This window comes from Nicotiana sylvestris, chromosome 8 (assembly GCF_000393655.2).
Source record: "Nicotiana sylvestris chromosome 8, ASM39365v2, whole genome shotgun sequence".
Lineage (NCBI taxonomy): Eukaryota > Viridiplantae > Streptophyta > Magnoliopsida > Solanales > Solanaceae > Nicotiana > Nicotiana sylvestris.
In genome coordinates, this window is record NC_091064.1 from 82006402 (window position 1) to 82020131 (window position 13730).

The 13730-nt window shown below is 40.1% G+C and overlaps 1 protein-coding gene across 1 annotated transcript; it reads left to right on the top strand.

Moving 5' to 3' along the window:
• Positions 1–2170: 2170 nt before the first annotated feature.
• On the top strand, positions 2171–5432 carry LOC138875288 (uncharacterized). The gene is made up of 5 exons (XM_070154111.1): positions 2171–2360; positions 2735–2884; positions 3256–3678; positions 4580–4872; positions 4962–5432. Exons 1-5 carry the CDS (start codon positions 2171–2173, stop codon positions 5430–5432), a joined length of 1527 nt encoding a protein of 508 aa, XP_070010212.1.
• The last annotated feature ends 8298 nt before the right edge of the window (positions 5433–13730 follow it).

The window sequence follows — 13730 nt, forward strand, 5'->3', positions numbered from 1 at the left end:
AAAGTTCTTTCAAATTTGATGGTGTTTATTTATACATACTAGTGCTATTCGATGGAACTAACGTCCCTTTTGCTGGGGCGCTACGTCTTTAAATGGATGTAGGTGTTTCTATTATAGGCAGTGTTGGTCGCAGCTAGTGCCGCATCATCCTTTCAGCTGATTTGGTGAGACCAACTTCTTTCGGGGTCCTGTTTCATCTATTCATCATGTACTTTGTATTTGAGGTATAGCTGGAGCCTTGTTACCGGCATTTCCATATTACATTACTCTTCAGTTGTGTTTAGAGGATCCGTAGACAGGTTGTGGGTAGTGTCGGGTATTGGAATTAAAGTAGAAATATTGAAGTTTGGCAAAGATTTATAAAACTTGTAATATTTCGATAATTATGATGTAAGCTGCTAATGGAAATGAAATGGAAGTTGTTAATGAAATACTTACTAAATATGATTAATGGAGTCCATCTCCTATTTAATCATGAATTAGTTTGGGTAGAATGAAATCTAACAGGCTTACTAAGTCGGGTTTACTCGGTTGAGCGCCGGTCGTGCTCCTCGAATTTTGGGGTGTGACAAACTTTGTATCAGAGCCTAATGTTTTGAAGTGTCCTATGATGTCTCGGAGCCGTGTCTAGTAGAGTCCTTCTTATCGGTGTGTAGTCGACCACATCTATAAGTTAGAGGCTACTTGGGCATTTAGGAATAACACCTTTCTTTGATATTCTGGATCGTGCGGTGAAGCTGTCCCTCTCTAATTAGTGAAATGTTCTATCTTTCAGTAAATGGAACCTAAGAAGAAAGCGAGAATTTGCCAAGTAGCCAATGCCACCTCAGGAGTGGCTGATGATTCACTACTTGATACTGTGGATGAGGGTAGCCACCCTGCTATCGCTCTGCCTGATTCTTCTACTACAAAGCAAACTACCCCAGTTCCCACACCTGTGGAGGGTACCACCATGCCTCCCGTTGATACCCATGTTCTGCCTCCAGCTCCAACTTCCGGTTCTGGTATTTCGGATGGGGGTCTTAGGGGAGCTATTCAGATGTTGACCCAGCTAGTGGCCTCCCAAGCCCAGAGGTCGAATGTTGCGCCTAGTTCATCAAGCTAACAAGGGGATTCTACTAGTTTCAGAGTGAACAGATTTCTTCTGTTAGACCCTCCGGTGTTTACAGGTGCCACACCAGAAGAGGAACCTCAGGATTTTATTGATGAGATGCACAAGACCCTAAGGGTTATGCGTGCAACTGAGACAGAAGGAGTAGAGTTGGCTTCCTACCGCTTGAAAGGGGTGGCCTATTCATGGTTTGAGTTGTGGAAGGATTCCCGAGAGGAGGGGCGCCCTCCGACGAGGTGGAGCGAGTTCGCTGATGCCTTTATTGATCATTTCCTACCCGCTGGGACAAAGGCAGCTCATTCGACAAAGTTTGAAAATTTGAGGCAAGATAACAGACGTGTGTGGGAGTACCACATGGAGTTTGCTCGCTTGTCCAAGTATGCCATTCATATGTTGCCCACAATGGAGGCCAAGGTGTGCCGGTTTGTTCAGGGCCTTAATTCCTTGACCATTAATGAGTCTTCTACAGCTGCATTGAATTCCGACATGAATTATTGGAAGATGGTAGCATTTTCTCATGCCATAGAGAACTGTAAATTAAAGAACAGAATGGAGAGAGAGGGTAGTAGCGAGGCCCGATCTACGGGCAATATGGGAGAGTCACTAGTTGGGGGAAGATCAGCTTTCAAGGGAGGATCATCAGGGCCTTCCCAGTCTATTGTACAGTCTTCAGCCTGTGCACCGCCACCAGGGCACAGCCGGTAGCAGTGTAGTCGTTTCAGGCCCGATTAGGGCAGCAGGGGATCCCATCAGTGGGGTGGGTCAGGAGAGAGGTTCCAGCAGCAGTAGAGGTCCCCGTGCCCCAGGTACGGGAAGATGCACTTAGGGACTCGCTATCAAGACTTACCTATATACTATGGATGTGGGATAAGGGGTCATATTCAGAGATATTATCGTGCATCCCATCAGGGAGCGGGTAGGGGCACAACTCAGTCATCCAACCAGGCAACTGCTATATCTTCAGCCCCCTCCGCAGCTCGAGGTACCCCAGCACCCGCAGGGTGTTGTGCAGCTAGGGGTGGTGCGTAGAGTTCGATAGGACCCAACCAGTTTTATGCTATGAGTGGTCGCCAGACTACAGAGGCTTCTCCAGATGTTGTTACAGGTATTCAGGCTGTCCGAACTCATAATGTGTATGCACTTATTGACCCTGGTTTCACCCTGTCCTATGTTACCCCTTTTGTTTCAATGGGATTTGATATAGAGCCGAATCAGGTTCATGAGCCCTTTTTGGTGTCTACCCCAGTTGGTGAGTCTATTACAGCTGCTCGGGTTTATAGGGGATGTGTTGTTACAATACGGGGTAGAGATACCGCGACCGATCTTATTGAGTTAGGGATGGTCGACTTTGATGTAATAATGGGAATGGATTGGCTTTATTCATGCTTTGCCAAACTTGATTGTCGGACTAGAACCATTAGGCTTGAATTTCCTAATAAGCCCATTATTAAATGGAAGGAGATAATGTAGTGCCTAGAGGTCGGTTTATTTCCTACCTTAAGACCGCGAAGATGATCAAGAAGGGGTGTATCTATTATCTAGTTCGGGTCACGAACACCAATGCCGAGGCGCTTAGCCTTGAGTCTGTACCTGTTGTGAATGAATTTCTGGACGTCCTTCCAGATGGACTCCCTGGGATTCCACCGGACAGGGAGATTGATTTTGGGATTGATGTGATACCAGGCACGCAACCTATATCAATTCCACCTTACAGAATGGCACCGACAGAATTGAAAGAGCTAAAGGAACAATTGAAGTATTTGCTAGGGGAGGGTTTCATCTGGCCGAGTGTGTCTCCATGGGGCACACCGGTCTTGTTTGTAAGAAAGAAAGATGGATCGCTACAGATGTGTATTGACTACCGGCAACTCAACAAGTTCACAATCAAAAACAAATATCCTCTGCCAAGAATAGATGACTTATTTGATCAATTGCAAGGTGCTACATGTTTCTCAAAGATTGACTTGCGGTCCGGTTACCATCAATTGAAGATAAGGGAGTAGGATATTCCAAAAACAACCTTCAGAACTCGTATGGGCACTTTGAATTTATGGTAATGTCTTTTGGGCTAACAAATGCCCCGACAACTTTTATGGATCTTATGAATCAAGTCTTTAAGCCCTTTCTAGACTCCTTTGTGACAGTGTTTATTGATGATATCCTTGTGTATTCCCGAAGTTGGGAGGACCATGATGCCCATCTCAGGGCAGTTTTGCAGACACTTCAGCAACATCATTTGTATGCAAAATTTTCGAAATGTGAATTCTGGCTTGAATCTGTCGTGTTCTTGGGCCATATCATTTCTAGGGAAGGAATTATGGTTGATCCTCAAAAGATTGCAGCAGTGAACAATTGGCCTAGACCTACCACTCCAACTGAGATTCGCAGTTTCTTAGGCTTGGCTGGGTACTATATGAGGTTTGTGAAGGGGTTTCCTACTCTTGCCTCTCCATTGACTAAATTGACGCAGAAAGTAGTTAAATTCCAGTGTTCCGATGCTTGTGAAAAGAGTTTCCAAGAATTGAAGTCAAGATTGACAATAGCACCAGTGTTAGCCCTGCTAGAGGGTACAGAGGGGTTTTTAGTGTATTGCGATGCTTCGGGAGTCGGGCTTGGGTGTGTGTTAATGCAACACAACAAGGTTATAACCTATGCTTCTAGGCAACTCAAGAATCATGAGAAGAACTATCCAACCCATGACTTAGAGCTGGCAGTAGTGGTTTTTGCACTAAAGATTTGGCGACATTATTTGTATGGGGTCCATGTGGATGTATTTACGAATCATAAGAGCCTTCAATTTATTTTCAAGCAGAAAGAGTTGAATCTGAGTCAAAGAAGATGGCTAGAGTTACTCAAGTACTATGACATTGATATTCTCTATCACTCGAGAAAGGCTAATGTTGTAGCAGATACACTTAGTCGAAAATCCATTGGAAGTTTAGCTCATTTGGAGGCCCATCAGAGGTCATTGGCCAAGGAGGTTCACCAGTTGGCTAGTTTGGGAGTTTGCCTTGCGAGCTCTAATGAAAGAGGGGTAATTGTGAGGAATAGGGATGAATCATTGCTTGTGGTAGAGGTGAAAAAGAAGCAATTTGTGGATCCATTGTTAGGACAACTTAAAGAGGGGATTCTAAAACACAAAACCACAGCTTTTTACTTTGGCATGAATGATAATACCCTACGGTACCAAGACCGCCTATGTGTTTCTGATATCGACGGTCTTCGGGAAAGGATCATGGCAGAAGCTCACACTTCCAGGTATTCCGTGCACCCATATTCCACGAAAATGTATCATGATCTCAAGGAAATTTATTGGTAGAATAACATGAAGAAAGATGTGGCGGACTTTGTGGCAAAATGTCTGAATTATCAGCAAGTCAAATCCTACCAACATAACGGAACGGTATGCCCAATTGTATATCAAAGAAATAGTCAGGTTACATGGCACTCTAGTCTCAATCATTTCAGGTCGAGGGGCTCAGTTCACAGCCAACTTTTGGAAGAAGTTTCAGCGGTGTTTGGGTACACAGGTAAATCTTAGCACAACTTTTCATCCACAAACTGATGGTCAAGCAGAGCGGACGATTCATATGCTTGAAGACATGTTGCGCGCTTATACTCTTGATTTCAAGGGTAGTTGGGATGACCATTTGCCACTCATAGAATTTGCTTACAACAACAGCTTCCACGCTAGTATCCAGATGGCACAATTTGAAGCACTATATGGTAGGAGATGTAGGTCTCCCATTGGGTGGTTCGAGGTTGGAGAAGCGGAATTGATAGGCCGGACCTCGTGCATCAGCCCATGGAGAAAGTACAGATTATTAAGGAGAGATTGAAAACTGCTCAGAGTCGCAAAAAATCCTATTCGGATATGTGTCGCAGAGATTTAGAGTTCAAAGAAGATGATTGGGTATTTCTTAAGGTTTCCCCTATGAAGGGCATCATGCCATTTGGAAAGAAGGGAAAATTGAGTGCGAGGTATATCAGACCATACAGAATCATTCAAAGGATTGGTCAGGTGGCATACAAGCTCGAGCTACCACCCGAAATGTCATTAGTACTCCCGGTCTTTCATGTGTCCTTGTTGAGGAAGGTAGTGGGAGATCCGTCCACTATTGTGCCAGTTGAAACTATGGAGGTAAATGAAGAACTGTCACATGAAGAAGTTCCAGTTGCCATTCTTGATAGGCAGGTTCGGAAATTGAGAAATAAGGAAATTGCATCCATGAATGTATTATGGCAGAACCAGCAAGTTGAGGAAGCCACTTGGGAAGCCGAGGATGAAATGAAAAGGAAGCATCCACATTTGTTTGAATAGTCATGTAATAGCTTTTATGCATTTAGCTCCTATGAACTCTTATCTTTAGACTTGATCTTTGTAAATCTGTCCCCTTTTTGGGAAAATGTTGCCTATACGGCCATGGTTGATGATTGTACAAGTTATGTTACATTTATGAAATATGGTTATGCTGTTAGGATATGATCTGGGGCTCTCTAACATGTGGATAAGGCCTAGATACAAAGGAAACTCTGGCGAAATTTTCGGAAATTCATGTAGTTGAACAAATTTGGAGACTAATAGTATGTAAGCAGTAGGTTGCATAGAGATCACTAATAAGCGAACCTTGATCCTCATTCGAGGACGAATGATCTTGAGTGGGGGAGGATGTTAGGCCCCGTGAAAAATTTCCACCGTAAACCCAAAAGCTCGTAGTTGAAATTAGGATCATGTGTTAGAGATGGAGCATGTAATAGGCGTACCTTTTTGGACTGATCTATGCTATAAAAAGTCAAGAAATAATGTTTTCCAGAAAATGCGATTTTGTGGTCGCATATCAGGTATGTGGATCGCATAATCGCCGCAAAGTGAGTCAGTGTGTTGGTCAAATTTGAGGTTAAATATGCGGTCCATTATGCGATCGTATAACCGATATGCGGACCATATAGTCGTCGCATAATTTCCTTAGGATTTTGTAAGGAGCAGTTATGCGGTGCATTATGCGACCGCAGAACAGGTATGCGGACCGCATTTCTGCCTCTTACCCAGACATAATGTTCAGATTTTGGGAACACTTTTGCGGTCCATTATGTGGGCCGCATTTACACTTTGCGATCGGAAATGCGATCGCAGACCTAGCTCGGGGCTCCAATTTTCTAAATTTTAAACCCGACCCCTTATCGATATATTCGGTGTTATAGCTCATTTTGAGCATATTTCCTGATGCTTTTAGAGAGAGAGAGAGGGTCATAGAGAGGGAAGTGCTTCCCATCAAATTACTCCATGAAACCTTGCCAAATCTTTGAAGATAATCAAGTGAGGGCACCTAAATCTTCATTCCAAGAGGTAAGATTTCATTACCTCAGCTCTTGTTCCTATGCTTAGCAATAAGGGATCACTAGTGAAGTAATTCATGGGTATAAGAATGAATATCTTGCATGCATATCACACTATAGAATATTGGGAGGTAGTGAAGTAAAAAGAAAACAAGAGGGGTATAAAATGATAGAAATTTTTCTCAAAAGGGCCTAAGATCACAATGCACCTTTAGTGTTTCATAGTATGCTAAAAAAAAGCTAGAATCTCAATCTCATCTCTAATTCTCGGTTTAATTTTTAATTCTTACACAATAGATCGAAGTGCTAAAAGTTCTGAAATTTTTTTAGGAATAAGGAAAGCTTTATTGAGGTATGTATGGCTAAAACCCCGTCTTTTAGAAATTGAGCTTCATCGTTGGTCATGTCAGTACAGTAAGATTAAATTGAATTGTTGTATTGATTGCTATTTCACTTGACTTGGTGATGCAACCTTATATGTGTGGAAACTTCGTCTCAAATTGATCAACGTGCTATTCTTGATAATTTGAAAAGGTGCAAGGACTATGAATCATGTATCGAAATGCTTAGACCTTAGATTGAAATTGAAATTCGTTGTTGTGCCATTTACATGAAGTCTCATCTATGCCTACAACCTTATTTGCTCTTGTGTGCCATAGTCTCTTGAATTACAAACCGAATGTTGAAAATGGGAACAATGTGAAACGTGAATTGTGGAATGTGAAAATTGTGGCCCCAAGTGCCGGTAAACTAATACATGTATAACCAAAGATTGGAGTGAGATGAATAATGGAAAATGGTAACTCCTCAGTAAGACGGCCTAGCCAATCGGGCCGTGATCGGACGCCATGACATATACACATGGTGGTTATGCATTGATGATTGAAACTGGAAAGTGTGAATAGAATATTAGTAACGTCTCCGAGAGATGGCCTAGTCGATCGGGTCAAGATCGGACTCCGCTCAAGATAGCGGTGGTAATGTGAACAATGTGGACCAGTATGAAATGCCCAACTAAAGGCTATGGAAACATGATGTGAAGGTTGTGTAATTCTTTCTTGTTGATAATGTTGTGATCGTTTAAAGCTTTGGAGTGATACCTGTGATTTCCTTATTTGTGTATGAAAGTTCTTTCAAATTTAATGGTGTTTAGTTAAACATACTAGTGTTATTCGATGGAACTAACGTCCCTTTTGCTGGGGGCGCTACGTCTTTAAATGGATGTAGGTGTTTCTATTATAGGCAGTGTTGGTCGCAGCTAGTGCCGCATCATCCTTTCAGCTGTCTTGGTGAGCCCAACTTCTTTCGGGGTCCTGTTTCATCTATTCATCATGTACTTTGTATTTGAGGTATAACCGGAGCCTTGTTACCGGCATTTCCATATTACATTACTCTTCAGTTGTGTTTAGAGGATCCGTAGACAGGTTGTGGGTAGTGTCGGGTATTGGAATTAAAGTAGAAATATTGATGTTTGGCAAAGATTTATAAAACTTGTAACATTTCGATAATTATGATGTACGATACTAATGGAAATGAAATGGATGTTGCTAATGAAATACTTACTAAATATGATTAATGGAGTCCATCTCCTATTTAATCATAAATTAGTTTGGGTAGAATGATACCTAACAGGCTTGCTCAGTCGGGTTTACTCGGTTGAGCGCCGGTCGCGCTCCTCGTATTTTTGGGCGTGATAGTATGTTCTATTCGGGTTTGTTTCTAGGGCCCTCTGGTAGGTGGATAGGCCTAAATACAAAAGAAACTCTGGCAAACTTTCTGGAAATTTAGGGAGTTAGCCAAATTTGGGGGCTGTTGGTATGTGGTATGAGGCTGAAATTGCATAAGTTACTGATAAGTGAATCTTGTTCCTCATTCGAGGACGAATGATCTTACGTGCGGGACGATGTAAGGCCCTATGAAATTTCTACTCAAAAACCCGAGATTCCGTAGTACCAAGTTAGGAATATGTGTTAGAAAGTTAGTTCAGACCTTTCAGATTGATCTGTGCATTAAAATGTTAAAGAAAAATATTTTTCAGAAAAGCACATTTCTGCGGCCCATTATGCGACCGCATAATAGTAATGTGGGCCGCATAACTGTCGCAGAGTGAGGCAGAATATTGGCTAATTTTAGGACAACTATGTGCCCAAATTATGCGATCGCGTAATGGATATGCCGGCCACATAGTCATCACATAACCTCCTTGGAATTTTTGCGAGGGGTAGTTTTGTAGTGCATTATGCGACCATAGAACAGGTATGCAGACTGCATTTTTGTTGCATACCCAGGCAGAATGTTCAAGTTTTGAGGGCAATTTTGCGGTCCCTTTTGTGGGTCGCATATCAGTTATGCGGTCATATATGCGACCGCAGATTCAGTCGGGGCTCCTATTTTCTAACTTTTAAAACGTGACCCCATCTCATTAAAAAGACCCCATTAGACCCTTTTATGGTACTTCTACTGCATTTAGAGTGAGAGCCTGAAGGGGCTCCCAACTGGTCATCCTCGGCCCTGATCTTCTCCTGGTACCGGTTGTGGACGTCCGACCAGGTTGATAATAGGCTAAATTATTTAATATAGCCTATGTTTTAGCTCAACTTAAGGATGGTTTACTATTGTAAATGTTCAAATAATGCAAAAAATTGGCTCTAATCATGACTTTAATGTCTCACAGGAGTTCAATAAACAAATGAGGATTTATGATGGTAATCAAGTGAAAAATGTAATCAAATAACGAAAAGTTGAGCAGCAACATCTTAACAAGAGAAAACCCCACTAGCGCGGGTCATGTGATGGTCATGCGCTGGTCATGCGCTCCCGCGCTAGTTCAGTGATTTGGACAGAAAGAAACTTGATATGCGCGGGATGTGCATTGGTCATGCGCTCCAGCGCTAGTCCTGTCTGGGAAATCAATTATTTGGGGGCAAAATGGGAAATCTGAGAGGATCCACTCAACTTACATAAAGTAAAGCTCCATTATTGAGGGAAAAATCAGATTTTGAGGGAGAAAAAGCCATAGAAGAAGGAGGAGCTTCATCTTGGAGCTAAGAAAGGAGAAGAAGAACAACATCTTGGAGAAATGATTCAAAGAGTTCTTCTAAAATTTCTTCTATTTGCTTGTTAATATTATGTTTAAAACTTTTATTATTGATTTTTGTATGATTATGAGTAGCTAAAAACTCTAGTATTCTTGGGTCATGGATCTTAGATGATTATGTTGTTTGAAGCTTAAATTGATGATCTTGAATTTATCATTATGGGTTGTTTATTTGATTCTGCTGTTAATTATTTTACTGTGTAGCTAACAATAAAATATTATTTACGAATCTTGAGTTAAACTTGAAAAATGAAATTCTTGATAGCATATAGAATCAAATAGAGCAATATCCGGATCCTGGGCATCGGGTGAAAGATTCGCAATTAAGATAGAACTATACTTAATTGCCTTGCTTGGTTGAAAAATAGGAGTTGTAAATTCATTCTTGCTAATATTAATACCATAGACATATTGGTATTAGTTTAACTTGAATAGATGCATAAGAACTCGAAAGATTCTTATGAATATTATTAACCCTACAATCAATAACCCGGATAATTCAATAAATCCATTTTAAGCTAAAATAGTAGCATAATTTATAGCAAGTCCATGACCCGAGAATATATTTATCCAAATTGTTATAAACATATTGTGAAATTGGTGTAGTAATTTTGTGTTGAATTATTGTGCAATTATTAAGTAAGTTGTAAATTGGTTCTTTAAATATCTTGTAATAATATAGCATAAATTGATAATTGTTTGAGTCTACATCAGTCGATATGTTGATCACAATTCCTCGTGGGAACGATACTTTACTTACTACTATATTACATGTCGATCGCGTACACTTGCGTGAGTGTTTTGGTCGCAACAAGTTTTTGGCGCCGCTGCCGGGGACTTGGAAATTAACTATTCTTCTAGATGAGACATTGAATTGTTTTTATTTATTCATTTTTTTTGTTTTAGTTTAGTTAATATTTTTTATTTATTTTAACATGGAATCTTGGAATGAAAGTTATTCAAATGATGGTTATTCTTATTTTGATGTTCCTTGTCCATATTGTGGAAGACCGCACTGGTGGAAAAATTGTCAGAATATTCCCGGAAATGAGTTGTACGTACAATCTCAACCCTTTGAGTGGAATATTTGTAATATGTGTGGTGGTCAAGATGGCCACTGGGATGGTTGTCCTAATTCTTTTCATCCTTCTCTGAGCCCTTATTATGATCATTCTAATAATGTTTATGAGTTTGATAGGGGCAATGAAGTACATGATATGGAACTTGATGCATATATTGGGATATTTTAAACCAAGTAGCAGAGCAACATGATGAATTCAAAAAAGATATGAAAAGAATGAGGGCAACAATCACAAGAATGAAGGCCAATATAGAAGAATTGAATGAAGATAGTGAGTACCAGTTAGAGGAAAATTTTGAAAAAGAGGAGATTTTGAGTCAAACCTGGTTGGTGGAACAAGCTGAAAGATTGGAGATATATGAGGCTCAACGTGAGAAAATTACAGATGGGATACAAGGCCTAATAGAAGGAAGAGCTAAAATGGGACAAGAGATCGAAAAATTTGGCACTGTTATTCATGACTTGGGCGCTCAATTGATTGCAAAGGTTGATGCATAGTTCTGAGTTGTGTGAAACTGAAAAGGAACTTATACGCCAATTTGAGGAGCTAAAATTGGAAAGTCAATCATTCGAGCGTACTTTTATTAATGATGTCCATGTTGAGGAAAGCACTCTATAGCCATGTGAAGAAGTAGATAATGTTATATTTGAAGACTCTAGTGTGTGTACATATGAGGATGTAACTAGTGATACAATTCTAGAGTTGGGGCGTACTGCTCCTCATTCCATACATTTTTCAACATTGTGTTTGGATGATGACATGGAAATCGAGTCATCTGAGCCTTTGGGGGAACCAATGTACGAGGACCTGGGTGCTTATATTCTGGAATATATCATGCCAGAGAGAAATAATTACATACCTCATTTGAAAGCCAAAAAGTGTAGAACACGATATTGGTTGCTCGACCATGTTAAATTTGTCTCACCACCCCTAGATCATAGCAAAAAGCTTGAAGACAAATTGGGGGCTCAATTTATAAGTTCAAGGTGGAGGCAAAAAGTGGTTCACGTCGTGCCGCGATGTTAAATTAGGCGCTTGTTGGGAGGCAACCCAGCTTTACTGCTTTCCTTTATTTTTATTTATTTTTGTTTATTTTAGTTTTCTACCTTTGTAGCATTTGCTGTAGGATTATGAGCATAGAAGAAAAGCCACTGAAAGTGTGCAAATGCGAGCCAGCTGGTTGGAACTAGTGTGAGGTACCCGCACAAAGGACCATCCTTGGGAGAAGTCTGAGTACCCCGTGAGCTGCCAGTGCTTCGGTCTTTGGCCTTTCAGGGAGTTTCTTGTCCACCCTTGTTATTTTTGCTTTATTTGTGCATTGGGGATATTGCACTCTTTTAAGTGTGGGATGGGATAATTCCTTTAGATAATTAGCTTTTTAGTATTTTAGCTTCTTATTTCTTTTCTTCGTAGTTGTGTAGTATTTTAGAAGATTAATTTTTTTTTTGTAAAAAAAAATGGTAGAAAAATTAGACTTTTCCCTACGACAGATCTTTTAGACTAATTTTCTTGAGGGAAGTGAGTCTAGAGAAAACAACAAAAAGATTTTTTTTATATTTTTTCTTAGGTAGTGTAGAAATTCCCCCTTGGTTTTTCTTTAAGCCGCGGTTCTTTTCCAAGAGTTTATCTTGAACCGGGCATATGTAGTTTTTAATTTCTATTTTCATTTTTTTTATTTGTATATTAAATAAATGGATGCAAGCTATAGAAGAGAACTCATAACGTTGACACACCTGAACACATTAGACCATAGAGTGTAACGCGCTTAGTCTTAATTGTTGAATCTCACTGAAAGTGCCTTAATTTGTATGTTTGTACTGAATTGAATGCTCGTAATGGAGTGTCTTGATGAGCTGATCTGGAATGAGTCATATGCCATGTGTGGTGAGTATTTGTGTAGTCCATGTATTGTACTTGTGTCTAGAACTTGCTCGGTATGTGAGTTGAAGCGAAATTTGAGGTGATGCTCGGTTTGAAAAATGATGTTAGGCTTTCTTTGACCTTTTTGAGCTTAATTGCTTATTAAAAATAAAATTTGTCTCTAGTTAACCCTTTTGAGCCTTCAGACTTTTTGTTTGGCACCCATATTACAAGCCTATACCCTTTTGTTCTTAATTGACATTGTTTTGATCCTTTTACCTCTTAAAGCATTTTACTTGTGAGAAGAGCGCTAAAAGAAGTAAGAAGGAAATAAGTGTGGGGTGGCTTTTGAGTGGAACCAATAAAAAGATGAAAGGGGCACTTATGTTGTAAACGAATACACCACTAGCAGAAATTGAGTGAAAAAAGAGAGATAATTACATTGTGTTTTGCTCTAGCTAGTGGGAATGAATTAATAGAGTGCTTAAAGAAGAAGGGTGTATTTGTGGGATGATATTGTGTATAAATGAGAAGTGGGTTGAAGAATTTATGCTGAAAATTGCTCGTGTGATGTGTTAAAGTGCTTAGGGGTTGAGTCACTATTCCTAAATACATCCTACCCATCCCTTAGCCCACATTACAACCATGAAAAAGTCCTAATTGATTTTGGATTGAGCTAGCCTACATTAGTAGAGATTTACATTAAGGACAAGCTTATGGTACCAATTGCATGCATGTGACCTCTTTTGTGAGAGTAGGTGATTTCCTTGATATATGTGAATATATGAATTGAATGTGGTGGATTGAACTCAGTTTTAGTTGATGTAATTGTGAGGGCATATGACTCGTGACGGAGAAGCAAGTCTTGATTTCTGTGTAGAGTACTTTGAGGAAGTGTAAATATTGCATGGCACTTGAGAGTTGACTTTGAGGCTAGGATTGTTCACTGCTAGGCGTAATATATGTACAATGTTCTAGGTGTAATGCGTGAGGGGAAATGGTTGAGTGAAGAATTCTCTAAAAAGAATATAGTGGATTGCTCGAGGACTAGCAATAAGCTAAGTGTGGGGTGTTGATAATAGGCTAAATTGTTTAATATAGCCTATGTTTTAGCTCAACTTAAGGATGGTTTACTATTGTAAATGTTCAAATAATGCAAAAAATTGGCTCTAATCATGACTTTAATGTCTCACAAGAGTTCAATAAACAAATGAGGATTTATGATGGTAATCAAGTGAAAAAT

What these genes read in the sequence shown, in the direction of transcription:
- LOC138875288 (XM_070154111.1), top strand. Translation starts at nt 2,171, where the DNA reads ATGAGTGGTCGCCAGACTACAGAGGCTTCTCCAGATGTTGTTACAGGT. An exon ending in GAAGTATTTGCTAGGGGAGG is followed by an intron (nt 2,885 to 3,255) that starts GTTTCATCTGGC and finishes CCTTTGTGACAG; the next exon opens with TGTTTATTGATGATATCCTT. An exon ending in AGTGTTAGCCCTGCTAGAGG is followed by an intron (nt 3,679 to 4,579) that starts GTACAGAGGGGT and finishes CAATCATTTCAG; the next exon opens with GTCGAGGGGCTCAGTTCACA.